The sequence below is a fragment of the Olea europaea genome, unplaced genomic scaffold, assembly GCF_002742605.1.
Source record: "Olea europaea var. sylvestris unplaced genomic scaffold, O_europaea_v1 scaffold1888, whole genome shotgun sequence".
In the NCBI taxonomy this organism is placed as follows: Eukaryota; Viridiplantae; Streptophyta; class Magnoliopsida; order Lamiales; family Oleaceae; genus Olea; species Olea europaea.
Window position 1 is genome coordinate 98,699 of NW_019236681.1, and position 21,370 is coordinate 120,068.

Consider the following 21,370-nt stretch of genomic DNA (forward strand, 5'->3'; position numbering starts at 1 on the left):
GAAATGTGAGTCACATGTAATATTGAGATCGACCAGAAAAATATCCGTAATTATATACTTCTTCTAGTTCATTGGGGGGCTTTGATTATGTTCTATACTACATTGAGGGGTTTTGACCGTGGATGAAGGGGTCTTGACCGTGTACATATAGTTTACTGAGCGGCATTGGCAATGTTCTAGAAATTAATTATGAGAGAGGCCTTTGAGACCTGCTTATATTCACTGGGGGCCCAAAGCCCGTGTCGAGAGTGCTTAGCCCAAGGGATAGTCGATGCGCATATCACCGGATTACAAATTTCAGACAGAGAGTACATTATTGATGGATTTTTTAGTACATTTGATGTGATGAAATTATAGCATGGATATCACTTGATGATTATATCATGACTATGAGATGATATTTACAGTCATGAGAATGTCTTACATCTTGATTATTATTATTATAAGTTGTTATAATGTGAATTGTTAAATGATGCCAACTTAATTTTTGATAAAAATGTATAAATGAGAAAGTATAATTATTTTTGAACTTCTCTACTCATTGAGCTATCAACTCATATATTTTTCCATGATTTTCCTTACAGGTAGCAATTAGTTCTTGATAGCTTGAGAAGCCTGTTGATTTCAAAGTTACAGCCACACGACATATTAAGTGATGATTCATTTTGATAAAGCACGAAGTAATTATTTTGGGTCCATTGCTTTATATTTTCCTAAGAAGCTTATTTGGAGCATATTTAGTAGTAATTCATAGATAGTTTTGGTGGTGGATCTAATATCGAGTCAGTATCTATATCGGCACACATCACGCTTCGGATCCATTAAGGTGATTCGAAACAGGTCGTGTCATAGAATTACCCAACTCGATCAATTTGGATTCTGTAGAAGGGTTCGGTTGAGAAAAGTGCGAGGTATTTTGTGGTAGCAGCTGCAAAGTGCTCTGATGACTGATGGTTGTGAATTGGGAATGAGTTTATAATATCATAATCTTGAGCAACAAATCATGATCCAGTTTTAACTCTCAAGGTCAAATATACTGTTAATTAATGTATAATGAAAATATAAAATTAAAGTGTATAATCAATTTTCTAATTAATGGACCGTACTAGACCAACTTTTCTCATATTCTTTATCAATCTTTCACAATGGGTTCTTGCGGGTCCATCAATACGGCCATTGCCTTTAAATTCTTGAGTAACCTTGCTCGTCCAGGGCCACATGGGGCGCCTTCTCTGCCTATGGCCCATGACACGTAGCAAGGTTCAAAATTCTTTGGATGTGTTGGCAGATTCATCAATCTTAACTCTTATTTATCTAAATTGAGAAAGTATCGAAAAAATATGTGTGACCAATTGATTTACATGTGCATGCTCATCATTTTGAACGGTCCGAAGGGCTCGCTGCTAGATATATTGGCTAATTAATCAATTTTTCCTTGATGTATCTAAATTAAGAAACTAAAATAAAATTGTATTAGGAATTGATTTACCTATAACACCGTGACATTTTGAACAGTTGGAGAGTCCTGTTGCTGGATGCGTTGACAGTTTAATCAATATTTTCCCTGATGTATCTAAATTAAGAAACTAACATACAAATATGTGCAAGGAATTGGTTTACTTGTGATGGCTCGACATTTTGAAAAATTGGAGACGCCCCTTGCTGGATGAGTTGGCAGATTAATCAATATTTTTCCTGCTGTATCTAAATTAAAAAACTGACATACAAATATAGAGTGAGCAATTAATTTACCCTTAGCATATCGAGTTTCGTTTTTGGTCGATGAATTACACCAGAGTCATCTTGCCATAACTGTAGGCAGATTCATCAATGTTAGCCCTGATGTCTCTAAAAGTTTGAGTAACACGAAAAAATATAGGATGAGGGACTGAATTACCCCAAATTTTAAAGGATTAAGCCTTGCTTTCATTGTATGGAAGAGAACTTGAAGGTCTTCATTTCCCTGGCTCTGTTGGTCATTAAGTATATCCTTTGAAGAATTCAAGATAGAAGGACTGGAGTAATCTATCTCAATTATTTCAAGCGTCTCTATTTCTCTAATACAAAGTGGGATCTCTACCAGTTTAGAGCACTTCCATAGGATTAGGTGCTCAAGCCTTGGAAAATGGGTTTTGTTTGCTCTCGAGTGCTCCAAATCTGTCTCCCAAATGTGCAAGAATTTTAGTTTAGGAAATATCCTGTCTCCAGGTTTTCTAGAACGAAATGTTTATCACCATCTAGGAATGGGATAGAGAAAACAGGAGGCAGGGAAGCTCGAGAAATTATGATATGTCTCAATTGTGGCATATTAAAAATTTCCTCCGGTAATTCAATTGCAATTCCACATGGATCTTCAACAATTAAAGTCTGTAGATTCCTAAGTAAGGTTACATAAGGAAGGATTTTATCGAGACAGGTGATAAAAATGTACCTTAAGTTAACTAGTTGAAGTATTTCTTCTGGAAATTTTGTAAGCTCCACTCCAACCATATCCAATACCCTCAGCAACGAACAACCAAAATAATAATAAGAATGCAATTGAGAATTGAGTTTCATCCCAACCACTATAAATGAAAGAACGTACATGAGACATTGATTTCAAAGTCATGTCCTCTTCACTTGGTATATTCGAGGCATAGTCATGAATACTCAGGTGGCGTACGAAAGTTGCCTCTTCCGGAACAAAGTGCAGATATCTGCTCTGGACCAAACAAAAAAAAAAAAAAAAAAAAAAATTCTCCTTATGAGCTATCCTCACGCAAAGCTCTCTCAAAAGATTATGTATGCCACAAGATTTAATTTTCCCATTAGACCCATTTCGATGAACCAAAAGACGATTTCTACTTATGAGTTCCATAAGGTATTCCTCTGCAACCTCGTCCAAGCGTGTTAGTTTTTTTGGTATTAGAGGCAACCCATAATTTGGTAAGTCTAGAAATGGGAATCTCATAGTTTTCAAGGAAAACTCCCATATAAAGAAAACAAGCTTTCAAATGAGTAGGCAAGTGCTTGAAACTTAAATTTAATATCTTTGAGTACTGGCCATCTTTTTCTGCTATAATTGAGCTTAAATTCTCAGCAACATATTCCCAATAATCTCATGCTTTACTAGTGTTTGAGAGGAGTCCACCAATCACCACAATTGTTAATGGAAGTCCCTGACAATTTTTGCAATTGTCATTCAATATCTTCCAATTCAGGAGGGCAAATTTCTTGTCCAAACACCTTTTCACATTATAAACTCCAACTGTGTTTCTCATTTAAAAAACGCATCTGGTGATAATTTTTAGATGAGCCGGCATGACCAGCCATATCTATTAGTATGGTTGTCACTATGATTCGGCTTCCATTGTTGTCATTTGGAAACAACAATTTCATGTTATCCCAAGCCATAGTACTCCAAATATCATCAATTACAATTACACATCTCCTACCCTTTAGACTTTTGTAAAGGCAATATGCTAATTTCTCATCGCTCTATTTGCGTATCTCACCAGAAAGAACAACAAAGTGATCTAGAAGGCTTAGAAGAAGTTCCCTCTTATGATACTGTGGAGATAGTGTTACCCAAGCATGAATATGAAAGTAATACGCAACATATGAATCATCATAAACATTCTTAGCTAGAGTAGTTTTGCCAATGCCTCCCATCCCAACAATGGGAATGATTTGGAGTCCAGATGATCCATTACAGAGTCGATCCTTTACCTGCTTCAAATCTTCCTCAAATCCCACTGTAGTACTCTGGCAACTAGGTTCAGGTCTTGATGGCCAAAAATGACCCGACTGCCTGATCCCCTCCGTAATCTTCATCGCACCTTCCATGAATGTATCAAGTTCTATTATTTTTTTCTGCAAGACTGCAATCTTCACCACCTCTTCCATGATAAAATCAAATTCTGTCATTATCTTCTACAAGTCTATATGAGGGTCGCAGTTGGATATTGGGAACACAGAAAGTAGGAGCTGTGAAGAACTCTTCAGCCCATGGCTTTCAGATTGTGAAAGATCTGGATGCACCTATGGGATTCAATTGCATCTTCTGCTTGATAAGCCGCATCCCTGATTTTTATTTCCACCGATACGACATGATCTCTGCTATTTTGGTAATATTCTTCAAGAAAATCCAGTAAAAAGCTGAGTTTTTTTAAAAAAGACAATCAATTTCTTGCATCTTATAAGGATTCAAATGTGGATTTGGATGATGGAGGATCTGCTCAAGTGTGTGCATAAGAGAAACAACAGCAGCATGAGCCATCTCCAATCTCTCATAATCTCACAAGGCCAAAAAGTCGCTCAAGTAAAGAAATGAAAAGTGAACGCATCAAGGTAGCATTATTCTTCTTCTAAATGGGGTCTTTTCACGTGTATAAGAATTCAAGGGCTGTTACAAACATAAAAATTTCTGGAAAAACGTGAACTCTCTGGAAAAACACCATTTTTTTAAAATAAAAAATAATGGCTACTAGTGGGAGAAAATCTTCAGTAGGACAGTCGCATCGCCACGTGGTGCTACCCGCCCTATAAGGGAGGGCCACCTCAACGGGTGGCTCGCATTGGACGATCAGACCTGCTAAGTGACAAAGTGTACACCATGATGTGCACCAAACATGTGTAAGAATATACAAACAACATTTGATCCAAAAGTAAAAATGCAAGAAATTTATGAGTGGTTTAAAACTCATAATGTAATTTTGGCCATAATTCTTAACCAGCCAAATTGATGGATTTTGTCGGTTCTCAAAATATATTCCAATTTTACCCTCTATAAAATAATTATTTTGACTTACATATTGGTTCAAAACTAAGTAGTAAATAAAAGTGCAAAATTAAAAATTTATTTATAACCAAAAAATTACCTTTACTTATATGTAAAAAAAATTACTTAAAAGATAAAAATTAGTTTATGCGTAGAAATTGCTCTTAAAGTAAAATACTACTAATAGAATTAAAAAAAAAAACTTATAAAATACAAAAAGATACTCATAATTAAAAATTCATTTATGTGTAAAAATATTTAAAGTGTAAAATGAACTTATAACTTTAAAATTTATTTATACCTAAAAAATTACTTATCACTTAAAATTTTAATTATAAGTAAATATTTCTCCTTTTTAGTTATCATAGATAAAATTTACTTATAAGCAGAATAATTATGAGTAAAAAAAAGTTATACAAAAAATTATAAATTGAAAATTACACATAGGTGCATAAATGTAATTTTATTATTTTAAAAAAAAATTTTGGAATCACTGGATAATAAACTTTTAAGCATGGTTGCACTGTTTTAAAAATTGCCACTAAAAATCATCCAAAATCATACCTCTCGTAAACGTTCAAAGCCGGTTAATAATAATAATAATAATAATAATAATAATAATAATAATAATAATAATAATAATAATAATAATAAAAGATGCATAAAAAATCACGATCTTATCGACATTCATTCATGAACTTGGAGAACTCTAAGTTCTTAATCTAAATCCCCAAAGAAAACCAGAATGACACAAAAAGATGAAGATGAATCATACGAAAAAGAATTAGAGTTTTTTGAGTGAATTGTTCGAAAGAGAGAGAGAGAAAATACTGGCTCTTAAAAGTTCACACCGTCACGCATCGCACTTGATGTCAAGTGGATTAGCCAGTAGAAGTATCTTGAACCCAAATCCAATAGCCAAAAAATTGCCACGTAACTTGGTCTCAAAGAGTTGCTCACTAACAAAAGCACCATTTTGAAATTTTTTTCCCATTTTTAGTAGCAACTTAGTTAATTCCTTATCAATTCGACGTTGCTAGCAACACTTTGAATATCAGTAAAAAAGCATCATTCTTATTTACAAAACCGAACTCCTTTAATAACCCGCTCAACCAATTTTCTTCTTTTATAGCATCAATAGTTGCAATATATTTTACTTTTGTAGACTAAAGAGCAACAATATTCTGTACCTAAGATTTCAGCTTATAATAGTACCACATTGTTGGGTTTTTGATACCCAATTTGCTTCGGATCATCATGCAAAAGAGTATTCCCTCATCAAGGACAACACGCCAGGACTCCGATTTCCGTTAATAAAAGAAACAATACAACCCTCAACTGTGGACACAATACAAGGCTGTGATCAAGGAAAAGTACAAATGGCTATGTTGTTAACTTCTTATTGAATTAAAAAGGATTGTAAGTGTCCATGAGACAAAAACAAAATAGCTAGAGATTGTCATGCTGCATTGAAACTGGTTGTAAGACCGGGCTGGACAACTGTCCCAATTGAGCTTCTGGGTTGACGATGCAATATTCTAAACGTCAAGTTTGGAGTTTGATGTAATGGAGACGGAGAGATCTAGCACGTCTTGCTCGATCTGTGGGCTTGTTGGACTGGGCTGGACCACATGGGTGTCTTGCGTTTATGCAATATTCTCATCAATCTTGCTGGTCATTTGTTGGACCAATCGCTCGAAATTTTCCTAGGTATATTGGTAGTTTCATCAATGTTAGCCCTGATGTATCTAAATTAAGACAGTTAACATAAAAATATGTGCGAGGAATTGATTTACTGGTGACGCCTTGACAGTTTGAACAGCTCGAGAGGCCTTTGTCTGGATATATTGGCAGGTTAATCAATATTTCGCTAATTTAAATCAAGAAACAACATACAAATATAGATTGAAGAATTAACTTACCCGTCTATTGAGTTTCGTTTTTCGTTGATGAATTACACCTGAATCATCTTGCCATAACTATAGGCATGTTCTTCAATGTCAGCCCTGATGCATCTAAAAGTTTTGAGTAACATGAAAAAATAATGGATGAGGGACTGAATTACCCCAGATTTTAAAGGATTAATTCTTGCTTTCGTTGGATGGAAGAGAACTTGAAGGCCTTCATTTCCCTGGATCTGTTTGTCATTAAGTATATCCTATGCAGATTTGAAGACAGAAGAACTAGAGCAATCTATCTCAATTATTTCAAGCATCTCTATTTCGCCAATACAAAGTGGGATCTCTACCAGTTTAGAGCGCTTCCATAGGCTTAGGTGCTCAAGCCTTGGAAAATGGGTTTTGTCCGCTCTCCAGTGCTCCAAATCCGTCTCCCAAATGTGCAAGAATTTTAGTTTAGGAAATTCCCCGTCAACTGGTACCCACACTGGGCCTATGAAGGCAAAATTGCACAATTTCAGCACTTCAAGACTTGGCAACAAACCAAAAATTTTCATATCTTCCCAACCAATTCTACCACGTTCCAAAGTTATCTTCTTGAGCCTTGGGGCAGAAGTGATGCTACGCAGGAAATTTGAATTTGTGGGTGAATCAGAGACAATCTTTAGTGTTTCAAGATTTTGGAGGTGGACATCATAAACATGCCATAGAGTGGTATTATAATGGATTCCCAACTTCTTTACAGTTGGCATTTTTGCCAGGAACCATCGATAGTGTCTCTAGGTTTTCTAGAGCGAAATGTTTATCACTATCAGGGAATGGGATAGAGAAAATAGGAGGCAGGGAAGCTCGAGAAATTTTGATATGCCTTAATTGTGGCATATTAAAAATTTCATCCGGTAGTTCAATAGCAATTCCACATGGGCCTTCAACAATTAAAGTCTGTAGATTCCTAAGCAAGGTAATACCAGGAGGGATTTTACCGAGACAGGTGACAGCAATGTACCTTTAGTTAACAGTTGAAGTATTTCATCAGGGAATTTTGTAAGCTCTAGTCCAACCATATCCAATACCCTCAGCAACAGACAACCAAAATAATAATAAGAATGCAATTGAGTTTCATCCCAACCAGTATATATGAGAGAACGTACAAGAGACATTGATTGCACAGTCGCATCCTCTTCACTTGGACTATATGAAGCATCGTCATGAATACTTAGACGGCGCATGAAAGTTGCCTCTTCCGGAACAAAGTGCAGATACTTGCTCTTGACACAAAAAAAAATTCTCCTTATGAGCTATCCTCATGCATAGCTCTCTCAAAAGATCATGTATACCGTAGGATTTAATTTTCCCATCAGACCCCTTTCGACGAACCAAAATAAGATTTCTACTTATGAGTTCCATAAGGCATTCCTCTGCAACCTTGTCAAAGTTTTTAGGTTTTTCGGGTTTTAGAAATCCCTCAGCAACCCATAATTTGATGAGTCTAGAGACGGGAATCTCGTAGTTTTCTGGAAAAACTCCCATATAAAGAAAACAAGCTTTCAAATGAGTAGGTAAGTGCTTGAAACTTAAATTTAATATCCCTGAGCATTGACCATCTTTTTCTGCTATTAATGAGCTTAAATTTTCAGCAACATGCTCCCCCTCATCTTGTGCTTTACCAATGTTTCAGATAAGTCCAGTAATCACCACAATTGATATTGGAAGTCCATGACAATTTTTTGCAATTGTCCTTCCAATATCTTCCAATTCAGGAGGGCAATTTTCTTGTCCAAACACCTTTTCATGAAATAAATTCCAACTTTGTTCCTCATTTAGAAAACGCATCTGGTGATGATTTGTAGATAAGCCGACATGACCCGCCACATCTGTTATCCTGGTTGTCACTATGACTTGGCTTCCAATGTTGTCATTTGGAAATAACAATTTCATGTTTTCCCAAGCAGTAGTACTCCAAATATCATTAATTACAATTAGATATCTCCTACACTTTAGACTTTTGTAAAGGCGATCTGCTAATTTCTCATCACTCTCTTTTATCACACCAGTAAGAACAATGCAGTGATCTAGCAGGCTTAGAAAAAGTTCCCTCTTATGATACTATGGAGATAGCGTTACCCAAGCACGAATGTGAAAGTAGTACGCAACATATGAATCATCACAAACATTCCTAGCTAGAGTAGTTTTGCCAATGCCTCCTATCCCAACAATGGGAATGATTTGGGGTCCAGATGATCCATTACAGAGTAGATCCCTTACTTGCTTCAAATCTTCCTCAAATCCCACTAGAGTACTCTAGCCACTAGGTTCAGGTCTTAATGGCAAAATATGCCCTGACTGCCCGATCCCCTCCGTTATCTTCTTCGCATCTTCCATGAGTGTATCAATTTCTATTATTTTTTTCTACAAATCCGCAATGATCACCACCTCTTCCATGATGGAATAAAATTCTTTTATTATCTTCTGCAAATCTGATATTGAGAGCACAGAATGTAGGTGCTGTAAAGAACTCTCATGTCCATGACTTCTAGATTGTGAAATAACAGGATTGCACATGCGGGATTCAATTGCATCTTCTGCTTGATAAGCCGCATCCCTGATTTTTATTTCCACTGATCCGACATATTCGCTGCTGTAAAGAATAAGTTGATTCTTGATTCGGTTGTTGAACACTACAGTTAGGAAATCAGTTAAGTGGGTTACAATTAGTTAGAATCCATGAGACTATTACTTGTAAAGTTGTAGTAGTTATAACTGATGTATATATACACTCCTAGTATATCTCTGTGATCTGGGTCTATAAATAGAATGCAAGAGTGAAATGTGAGAGTAAGGGGGGAGTCACATTCCGTAGTTAGAGAAAGAAAGATAGTGAGAGAAAAAGTCTCTGCAACACATCTTTGTAACTTTCTGAGAGTTTTCTGGTAGTGTCTCGTTTTTGAGTGATGAGTGCTAGTGTTTTGTGCAAATAAACACTGTTTAATATTCTGTTAAATGGTAGATTGACTGGGGGAAAAATTCCCTGCACTGGTTGAAGAAATTTGTCTCCAAAAAAAAATAAAATCAAATTCTTGTGTCAAAATCTGATTCTTTGCTGGGTTTATATTTTGCCAAGTCTGTGTCTTGTTTCTAATGCTGTAAATCTGAATTGATCAAGCATTGAAGAGAGAAAAAATCGCTACAATGGTATCAGAGCCTGATTGTTCTTGGGCTTCATAAACTGAATATTCTTCCAGGTTCTTGATCGAGATCTTTAGAAGGAAGTGTTGAACCGACTTGCTGGCCAGAAGTTCGACTCAACATGTCTTATTCAAGATTGGAAATTGAAAAGTTCGATGGGAAGGGCGACTTTAGTTTATGGTAGGTTAAGATGAAAGCACACTTGGAAATCTTGGATTGGATGAAGCTCTCAAAGATGAATCTGAGATGCTTGAAGAACTCACAGGTGCAAAGAAGGTAGAGTTGTTAAAGAAAGCCAAGAACATTATTGTTCTGAGTCTAAGTGATCAAATTCTTCGAAAAGTGATTAAAGAAAAGATGGCGACTGAGATGTGGAGCAAATTGGAAGAGCTTTACAAGACCAAGGCTCTACCAAATAGAATTTACCTGAAACAGAGGTTTTACAGCTTTAGAATGGATGATATGAAATCCATTGATGAGAATGCAGATGAATTCACCAAGCTGGTTGCAGATCTTGAAAATCTTGACATCAAGATAGAAGAGGAAGATCAAGCCATCTTCCTGTTGAACTCTTTACCAAAGCCCTATGAACAACTAAGAGACACTCTGAAGTATGGGAGGAAGAGTCTAACTTTAGAAGAGGTTATAAGTGCAGCTTACTCTAAAGAATTAGATTTGAGAACTAATGGAGAGCAACCAAAGCCTTATGGAGATGCTTTGATTGTGCAAGACAAGAATGATCAGAGAGATAATCAAGGTAAGAAAAGAGGCAAGTCCATATCTAAAACTAGAGATAAGAAGGTTTGTTGGGTTTGCAACAAAGAAGGACATTTTAGAAATGAATATCCTCAAAGAAATAACAAAGGACAAAAGCAAGAAAATCACAACAATGGAGACTTGGCTAATTTCTTGGATGGTTATAAAACTGCTGATGTTCTGTTTGTGACACGTTTAGATGCCAAGGATGAATGGATTATGGATTCCGGGTGCACATTTCATATGACACCCAGACAAGACCTTTTCTTGGAGAACAAACCAGATCATGAGAGTAAAGCTTTCCTGGGAAATAATTATAGCTGTGATATAGTAGGTGTTGGAGCTCTTAAGTTGAAAATGTGGGATGGTAACACTCTAATCTTGAATGGTGTAAGACATATACCAAGCCTTAAGAGGAATTTTATCTCACTCGGCACTATGGATGAATCTGGTTGCATCTACAAGGCTCAAGGTGGAGCACTCGAGGTTATGAAGGGATCTTTGGTTGTGATGAAAGGTCTGTTGTAAAAGGGTCTGTATATTTTGCAAGGCATAGCTGTCAATGGTGAAGCTACTATTTCTGAAAGCAAGGAAGATCATGATGTGTTGTGGCTTGGAAAGCTTGGACACAAGAATGCTAACGAGTTGGGAAAAGCACACAAGTTTAAGTTTGCATCTGTTACTCAAAAAACCAAAGCTGATATTGGATATATCTGTTTGGATTTGAAGTACTCATCACAGGAAAATCACCAGGAGACTGACCAAAATGGTGGAGCTGGAAATCTGCATAATGAGATGCAAGTGGAAAATGCAGGTGAGGAAGCTGAAGTTAGAAGAAGTTCTAATTGGCCAATGTGTAACAAGCAGGAAAAAGTTGAAATCTTTTGTGTGCAAGATATAATTTCCAAGAGGGAAGTTAGATTGGTGAAAGTTGCCACTGAAGTTGATCCTGCTGAAGGGCTGATTTGCTCACCAAAAGTAGTTCCAGCTGGCAAGATCCATGGGGCATTGGATGGCTGAAGGTTAAAGCTGGACGTTCAACCATGCAGGGTGTTTTTTAGTCAATCTTAGTTTAACAATACTCATCAAGACTCAAAGGTGGAGATTGTAAAGAATAAGTTGATTCTTGATTCGGTTGTTGAACACTATAGTTAGGAAATCAGTTAAGTGGGTTACAATTAGTTAGAATCCATGAGACTGTTACTTGTAAACTTGTAGTAGTTATAACTGATGTATACATACACTTCTAGTATATCTCTGTGATCTAGGTCTATAAATAGAATGCAAGAGTGAAATGTGAGAGTAAGGGGGGAGTCACATTCCGTAGTTAGAGAAAGAAAGATAGTGAGAGAAAAAGTCTCTGCAACACATCTTTGTAACTTTCTGAGAGTTTTCTGGTAGTGTCTCGTTTTTGAGTGATGAGTGCTAGTGTTTTGTGCAAATAAACACTGTGTACTATTCTGTTAAATACTGGGGGAAAAATTCCCTGCAGTGGTTGAAGAAATTTGTCTCCAAAAAAAAAAAAACATCAAATTCTTGTGTCAAAATCTAATTCTTTGCTGGATTTATGTTATGCCAAGTCTGTGTCTTGTTTTCTAATTCTGTAAATCTGAATTGATCAAGCATTGAAGAGGGGAAAAATCGCTACAGCTGCTATTTTGGGAATATTCTTCAAGAAAATCTAGTAAAAAGCTGAGTTTTTTAAAAAGACAATCAATTTCTTACTGCTCATAAGGATTCCAATGTGGATTTGAATGTTGGTGGATCTGCACAAGAGCGTGCATAAGAGAAACAATAGCAACATGAGCCATCTCCAATCTCTCAGAATCTCACAAGGCCAAAAAATCACTCAAGCAAAGAAATGAATAGTGAAAGCATCAAGGAAGCATTATTCTGATCGACGGGGTCTTTACAGATTCTTCTAAAAAAATTTCCCGAAAAAATGCAAGTCCTCGAATGTGAACTCCTTGACCAGAAATAAAAATCAAACGCACCTACCTCTCATTTTCCTGGTAGTTGCTAGTTGCTCAAGGAAAAATCAAGGAATGTGACTAAAATATATAATTTATAATCAGAAAGGTGAAGTGTAAATTTTGTTACAAACAAAAATTCAAGTATATCATAAGTTAAAAAATATTGAATAAATAAGAAAGTTACAGAAACAGTAGCAATTCCTCTCTTTTACATAAAAGAGGCAATAGTAATTTCTTTAATCCAAAAACTTAAATAATTAAATCATAAAAAATATTGTAGTAGTTTCTCTTCATATGTTTTTTTCTTGTAATAATGAAAATATCAAATCTTCAATCTTGTTGCGATTCACCGAAGAATATCTCCGAATAACTAATTAGCTATAGTAAGATTGCAATTAGTCAAACTTGCTTTTGCTATTCTATGAGAAAATGATGTATTAGGTTTGCTTATACTTTTATGTTGACCATAAGACCCTATTTGATAGTCATTATTTGAGAAAACAATGTTTTGAATAGTGATTTTTAAGAGATTGTGTAGTTAAAAAGTAAGAAAAAGTTCGGATTTTTGTGCAAAATATTTTATTGTGTAAATGTGTGGTTTAAAATGAATGTGTAGGAAAAAAAAATGTTTTCAAATAATGATTATCAAACAGGGGCTAAATAAGATAATATGTTAATTCTTGGGTATTTATTTGCCTTCATGAGCATTTAGCGATTTGAGACAATTATAAGAACTAAGAATATAAACCAAGCATGTTTTTCCAACCTCATTTTTCTATCTTGCTTAGTCCCGTGCAAATAATTATATCCCAAATTATTATGAGCTCTTATGTGTCATAGTTTATGGTCCATTCGGATAGGTGATCTGAACCTACAGGCCACGTTAGACAAGGTCTACATTGGCTTGGACAAGAAGAGCTTTACCATTAATGGATCTAGACTGGACAACTAAGTGAGTTTGCTCAATATCTTCAATTGTGTCAAAAGTCTTGGTTGGAATATTGGAGACGTCACGTAAAAACATCATCATGGTACGAAAGAAGGCATACCCCTTTGATTGCAACATTGCCCCTATCAACAAATCCTCACAATGAGCTGATCTAAGGCGTTGGCCCAGGGTGTAGGTCTAAGGCTTAGGTGCTATCATGACCCATTGCCATCGAATTATCCAACCAATTAGGTACCTTTTTACATGCGTTGGCACATGGCCCGAGGTTGCAACATTGTAGCTTGGTGTGACTATAGTGACAAACTCATGTCCACCAACCATTATAAAGGAACGAAAGGCAAAAGAAAGGGGAATCTGAACTAATGCGTTTCAAGATTAATACTTTGTGTTTATCTCTTTCAAACATTCTAGTTAAAGAAATTGATCGGGAATTATTTACAACATTTTTGGTACCACATGTCTCATATGCATCTCTTTCTTAATGATATCCACTTATATTCCAACTTGTATATACAGTTGCCGAATTCGTATGTCTACAAGAAGTCAATTGCATTGCTTCATAGGAAACTTCATGTTTGGATCACACACGGTTTGAAATTATTTGGGCACTATGGTTAGACCAAGTCACATCTTATTTATGGGACGACTTTCTAGAGTGGTGAAACAACTCAATTTCCTTTACTATTCAAACTATAATATTTTTCAGTTGTTCTTTTGAAAATATTCAAAATTGAAATCCCACCCCAGAATCTATTCTCAGGAGGGCAATTTGCTTTCCCAAACACCGTCAAGAAATAAATTTCGATTTTAATAAGATAAATTCAAGATCATGTTGAAACATAATTTTAAGAATTGGCTCTTTAAAATAAAATGTTTTACTTTGAAAGAGTCTCTTCATGGTGCTCTTAGGAATGATTGGCTTTCAACTTATTTCAATATGCTACTCGTAGACCACTACATAACTTTTAAAGTTTATTTCTGCGTTTTAAGCAATGGAAATGGAAAAGGAAATAGAACTGAATAGCCTTAGTAGTAAATGATCTGTAACGCCCCGACCCCCAGTGGACCGGAATGCTACTTACTTTACTTAGCTTAACCGGTGGTTTAGTAACAAGTGTATATGTTTTAGCGGAAGCTTACATCTTCGGATAATAATTTAAATAACAATACTTCAAATACTTTAAACAAAAACACTGAATCATTTTTCAAAACAACAAAATGTAATTTATTTGAAGAAAACATAACTTGTTCTCGCATTCTGCGTTATTCAAAACTTTAAAGAAATAATATTGGAAAACATTTCATAAAAATAAATCCAAATCACTTATTCACCGGATTTCCATGGTCTCGTTGCATCACTCTCCATCTTCTCCTCCATCCATGCCCGAGGTAGAATTCCTTCAATCTGTAGAGATGTGATTAAACCCGTGAGTTGAAAAACTCAATAGGTGTCATAGGTGCATTCGTGATCAAGCTATACATTTCAAAACATTAACTTTATAACTTTTCATACATGCCGTACCCGGAGGCACTATTTGACATGAAGGGGTATGCCGTACCCGAGGGCACCATTTGACATACGAACATTTCTTCAACATAGAGGGGTATGTCGTACCGGAGTATCATTTGACATACAACCATTAACATAGAGGGATATGCCGTACTGGAGTACCAATTGACATACAAACATTAACATGAATCGAAACTTATAACTTAACACGATTAAATACATTGCACCTCTACCTATCTTGATTGATGCTTTTGAAAATTTGAAAACTTGGATTGAAAATTTCGATGAAACTTGGACGTTGAAAGAAATGCACTCCTTGGATGTTTGAAAACCGTTGAAAATTGATGCTTGAAAACACTCCTTGATGCACCCAAAACTTCTATGAAAAATGCTTGAAAACACTTCTTAAACTTTTAGGAAAAATAATTTTCCTCCCTCTCTCTTGGAAACTCTTTCTTTAGTATGTAAAAGCTCTTGCTTTTGGTGTGAGAAAAAAATGAGTGAAATGAGATCTCTATTTATAGGTAAATATCCCATAACTTAAAGCTAATGAAGGGTCAAATTTCATTTAAGAGAGAAAACATAGGTGCCATTTAAGTTTGAGGTTAAATGCATCAATTTAGTGGGGTTTTTATTGCCAAAAATGTGGGTGGCCCTTGGGGAAAATAATTGATGAAAATAAATATTTAAATTCTAGAGAAAAACGAGAATTTTCATTTCAGGCAGTTTCGGTCGACCGGTTGTAGTCCGGTTGACACTGCATAGCCTTCAATATTTCTATCATAACTTCTTCTCCCGATATCCGATTGAGGTAATTCAAAGTGCGTTGGAAAGCTAACTCAAAGAGCTACAACTTTTATTTAGATATCATTTTCTAAATCGAATGTTTCCTATGTCGAAAATGGGTCTCAAATGAGACTAAAAATCTGAAGTATACTTTAGTCATCCAATATTCATGTCTTAGTGCTACTAAGGTGTCTAGAGTTATTTGGGGTTCTACATGATCCAAACATGAAGCATCAATTCCGAGCACTCATTTAATCTGGTCAGCAGCAAAAGCTAGCAATTGGAGCGTAACAGTTACAATTCAGCATAAATTAAGCTATAGCCTGTAAGAAGAATTGCTCGTTATTTAGTTTCCTCCAAACACAACAGTTAGACAACTTCTTGTAATACATGTCAATGTTACCACTGAATTTGATCTTTAACGTTTGAAGCTAATCTTCAACTTTCAGCCTCAACTAATCCCTTTTCACCCAGATCAATGTCTTATTTGAATCATAGTTGTAAATAAGAAGCATAAGCAAAGGAATAATATGATATGGATGCCATAGCAAGAGCAAAATATTGAGTTTTTCAAACAATAATGTAATAAAGATGAAAGAGATATCTTGAGAAAAATATCCATACGAATTCAACCATCCAATAAACTTATACAACATAATACAATCAAGTAACTACAAACCTCTTTGAAATAATACATTCTCAATATCATCATACAACAGACAAAACAATCGTAAAAGTAACCAAAATCAAACATTTATTTGCATAATCCCATGATTTTTGGATAAAAACTTGACAATTAAGATACCTCCCCAAGTTCTGCCTGTAATGCTACATTGAAAGAAACAACACCAAAATAAAGTTAGTAAAATGGTCTGAGGATGGATTTTCATCACTCAACCGATGTCTGTAATACAAAGTTACAATTTGGATTGTTTATTGCTCAGGAAATATTTTATTCATATTTAATTGAAAGAACTAAAATCCCAGTAAGCTATAGAATTTCAAATAAGAAATCACTTGTGATGTAGAAGAATATTAGAAACCAAGAGTTCATATGAGTTAGGGTCTTAGGGAGTACTGAATTGGAGACAAGGAAAAGTTTTATTTATTTTTATTTCAATGCCCCTATCTCAGTCCCGTTGCATTAGAAAAAAATAAATGAAAAACTGGAAAACAAAATAACATTGGACTTATCAAATGTTCGCTTGTCTGATCGATCAACCATATGAAGTTGTCTCGAGCTGATAAATTTTTCGCTTGTCTTTGTTGATCAATTTTTACATTGATATATGTAAAATCAGGAAGCAAAGTGGATTTACCTTTAGAATTCGGATCTGCGTGGATAGACAACAAGTTGAAGGCAGTCATTTCCCTGGTTCAGTTGCTCCTCCAGTATCTGACATGCCGAATCCACCGCTGATGGACTAGAGTCATCCATCTCAATTGTTTCAAGGCTTGGAATTTCTCCAATACTAGATGGGATTTCTACAAGTTTCGAGCAATTCCTAAGGACTAGGTGCTCAAGGCTTGGAAAATGGTTATCTTCAGCTCTCCAGTAAACCAAATTGGTCCCCCAAATTTGCAGGAATTTTAGTTTGGGAAGTTCCCCTTCAGTTGGTACCCACTCTGGGCCTATGAAGGCATAATGTAACTTCAGCACTTCTAGATTGGGCACCGAATTGAAAATCGAAAAAAACTCCCAAGGAATTCTACAACCATTCAAAGATATCTTTTTGAGACTTGGAGGTAAATTAATGTTCCGCAGGGAGGTGAAGTCTGACGGAGATTGAAAGCCCAATTTTAAATTTTCGAGTTTACTGAAACTGCAAAGATTGCTGAGAGAGTTGTATCAGCTCAGAATTGTATCCTTATTATTACCTCCCAAATAAATTCCCAATTTCTTCAGATTTGGAATATTACGGACGATCATATCTATACATTTAAAATTTGCTACTGCCGAAATTGTCCTGAGGTTTTCTAGGACAGTTTGAAACTGAGAACAGGGCAGGAAAATTCAAACCAACTTGAGATGCCTTAACTGTCGCATATTCCCTAGTTCCCACGCTATGTTGGGCAATTGATGTTGCGGCGAGTAAACAATTAATGTCTCTAGATTCCGGAGTCTGGAAATAGATTTAGGAAAATCATCTTCGCAGCTCATAGCAAGGTATCTCAAGTTAATTAGATTCAATATTTCTTCAGGGAACCAAAGAAGCTTCGTTTCAGCCATTTCCAATACCCTCAACATTCGAAAACAACAATGATTTTCGGATTCAATAGGATATGAACCGATAAGTAAAAGTGAATGGGCACCTGAAATTGATTGCATGTCTCACGAATGTCCTCAATGAAACTATATCTTCATTATCTTTTACAACATTTGGATTAATACTCAGGCGGCGCTGCTGAATTGTGTTGACTTAAAGGGCATTTGATTTAATGTTCTTGATATAAAGAAATTTCTCCTTCTAACCGATTCTAATGCAAAGCTCTCTCAAAAGATCATGCAAGTTACATGTTTTAACTTTCCCGTTAGACCCTTTCTTGTGGGCCAAAATAAGATTTCTATTAATAAGATCTGCAAGATACTCCTCTGCAACCTCTTCCAAGACTTCGAAATCATGTAGCTTTAAAAATCCCTCAGCAACCCATAACTGGATGAGTTTACAGACACGAACCTCATAGTCTTCCGGAAAAGCTCCCATGTAAAGGAAACACGCTTTCAAATGATGAGGCAAGTGGTCATAACTTAAAGTTAATATTTTTGAGCACCGGTCGTCATTTTCTATCACAATTGATTTTAAATTTTTTGCAACATGCTCCCAGTAGTCTTGTATTTTATTTTCCTTTGAGAGGAGTGTTGGGAAATACACCGATTATGTGCATATTATATTCACAAAAGCATACCGTTTATTTGCGTGAAATCGAAACGTATTTTCGACTTACCGAAATAGAATTTGAGAAGCAAAACAATAATATTTACCGAATTGGAATGCATGAATATGGATTCATCTCTTTCGATTCTTAAATGAAAGTAAGTTATTCTTTGAATCAAGCATCACAGAACAAACATGTAAATAATCTTAATCAGTTTTTGAATCAAACCATAATTAAGAGAAATTAGAAAATGAAGGAGGAAAAATGCAAGTGATAAAATTTTGATCGAGGCAAGTGTTTGACATTTGATTCTTAAGATGAATTTGCCCTGCATCGGTGCTAACGGTTTTCTAGCAATCATTTGTCAAGATACAACGACAACGTCAAACCATAGGAGCACTCCAAATGACTTCGACCAGCGAACTCGAAAGGAATTCCCTCTCTATCATAAACATGACTTTGATGCAAGACATAATCATTTCTACAAAGTATTTTAAGTAACTTGACATGAAATGAATAATATGGAATTATGGAATGAATTGAAATTTCTAAATGATTAAATCCAAACATATGGGGTCAATATATAGATGTTGAAAAGATTTGTCTCAAAAGACACAACCTATAGAAGAGACACAACTATTGGAATTAGTCTCTATATTTAAAGAGACACGTCTCTTGAAAAATGATAATGTCAAAAGTCATAATCTTTCATATAGAAAGACACATTTTCAGCCAAATAATTTCTAGAATATTCCATAATATTCTATACACTTTTCTAATCATTCACGCATTTAAGTGATTTAAATTTGGCTTAATTTTCCATTCAGCAAATAATACAAAATTTTCAGTAAAATTCCACCAATTCCCCACATGAATGAAAATTAATGCAAATATCTATCCAGACACTATTAAAGAGAGCGAAAAAATTCTGCATCAAGGATGGTAGCTTCTGGCCTTGAACCTCCCTTAGTGAAATATCATCGGACTTACTCGGCTAATTGATGAACGTGATATCTTGAACCATTCAGCCTATAGTGTAAGCCAATACAACGATACTCATACAATGTCTTCCCTAAACCGTTCATGGTTTTCATGACTTGGTTCATTTTGGCCCTGAACCCTTCTTTGTTCTGCGAGTGTTTAGAGAATTTAAGCATTGAACAATTCTTATTGAAGCGGTCCCACTTTACACTCACATAGGTGACCTCCTATTAAGAGTATTCTGTCCTACTCCACTTGACTTAATCAAGATATAGAAATCATTAAAAGATTATCTTAACCTCTTGCAACTCCGCAGAAGCCACTTAAATATCATAGGAATGAGTTAGGAAATTATTTTCCTTAGTGTTTCATGGAATCCTTATAACTTAGTTGTCCCTTTGAACCAAGATATTGGGATCTCCAGTCAACAAGGTAGGGTTACCATTACAAGGACTCTAACATAGTAGGCTTCAATCTCATTCCTTTCAATAAGCAGTATACTTAATCTCTCGATAAATCTCTTAAAGGTACCACGAGTTTATACTACTGAGATCATCTGCTTAATGGTATTATGTCTATGACTTATACGTCTAGACCTAACATTACATGTGACTTAGTAGCTTATCAAATATTGCCAGCCAATGATCAATTCATTTGATAGATACAAATTGTCGCCACCAAGAAATCCTCTCATAAAGCTGTATGCCTCATTATAGTTTTATCTAAAGCTTTATCAATTTCCAAACACAGTTGGAGGATTTCTATCAAACGCTATACTAGTCAATCACTTTTACTAGTGGATTTCAGAATTATGGGTATTCAATATCATCATTGAAACATTACCATGCATTTGAACCTTATGAGTACTCTTCATATATTCCAATTGTTTTTGCATGTCTAAACAAACGCCATAATCGGCTTTACAACCCATTTCATCCATTTTAAACTTAGTATATATCGTCCTTATAATTAGTATAAGGGTTTTCTATCTTTCCACCTTGATAGATATCATTTTGTGATTACAAGATAGAAGCAAACGTAACTATTAAACTAACTTACCCCCATAATTTCTCAATTAAGAATACATATGCAATCTAGTAATATTGCATCCACAAGTTTTGAACTTTCCATTTCAAGTTCCCAAGCATTAAATTTAACTCCCCACATTCTTAGGTTATTCTTGAACTTAGAGTTCATCAACTCTTTCATAGTTCAATTCATAATATCCGTATCGAGTGCTTTGTAAAAGTCCATGTACTTTCAAAGTAGTGGTCGTCAACTTGCACAGAACGTACTTCAATCTAATTAATTTTGATCATCCAAATTAAATCAAGGCCATTACATGGACCAATAATGCTTTCAAAAAATATACCAACTTAATTGGTTTCATGATTGAAGTCAAATTCAACAATAAAGAGGGCTAAGCATTGCAACTTCTTCAAACATATGCAACTTATCACATTTGTGACATTTCACATGATAGTTTCATTTAACCATCGGTTGAAAAGTTGTGTTCTTAAAAGACACAATCCTATAAAAGGACACACCTCTTGGATTAATCTCTATGAAGAGATACACCCATTGAAAAATAATTATATCAAAAGTCATGATTTTTCATATGAAAGGACGCACATTTTCTTCTAAATTGATCGTAGAATAATTCATAATATTTCATAATATTCTACACAATTTTCT

General features: G+C 35.3%; 2 protein-coding genes across 2 annotated transcripts; both read right to left on the reverse strand.

The window, feature by feature from the left end:
* Positions 1-8,763: 8,763 nt before the first annotated feature.
* On the reverse strand, positions 8,764-9,966 carry LOC111378863 (probable disease resistance protein At1g59620). Its single transcript, XM_023002147.1, has 3 exons — positions 9,885-9,966; positions 9,091-9,335; positions 8,764-8,958 (listed from the first exon to the last, which is right to left on the reverse strand). Exons 1-3 carry the CDS (start codon positions 9,964-9,966, stop codon positions 8,764-8,766), a joined length of 522 nt encoding a protein of 173 aa, XP_022857915.1.
* A 7,172-nt stretch (positions 9,967-17,138) lies between these two features.
* LOC111378864 (putative late blight resistance protein homolog R1A-10) lies at positions 17,139-18,522 on the reverse strand. The gene is made up of 4 exons (XM_023002148.1): positions 18,333-18,522; positions 18,154-18,236; positions 17,819-17,940; positions 17,139-17,640 (listed from the first exon to the last, which is right to left on the reverse strand). The coding sequence occupies exons 1-4, from the start codon at positions 18,520-18,522 to the stop codon at positions 17,139-17,141; spliced, it is 897 nt and encodes a 298-aa protein (XP_022857916.1).
* Positions 18,523-21,370: the final 2,848 nt, after the last annotated feature.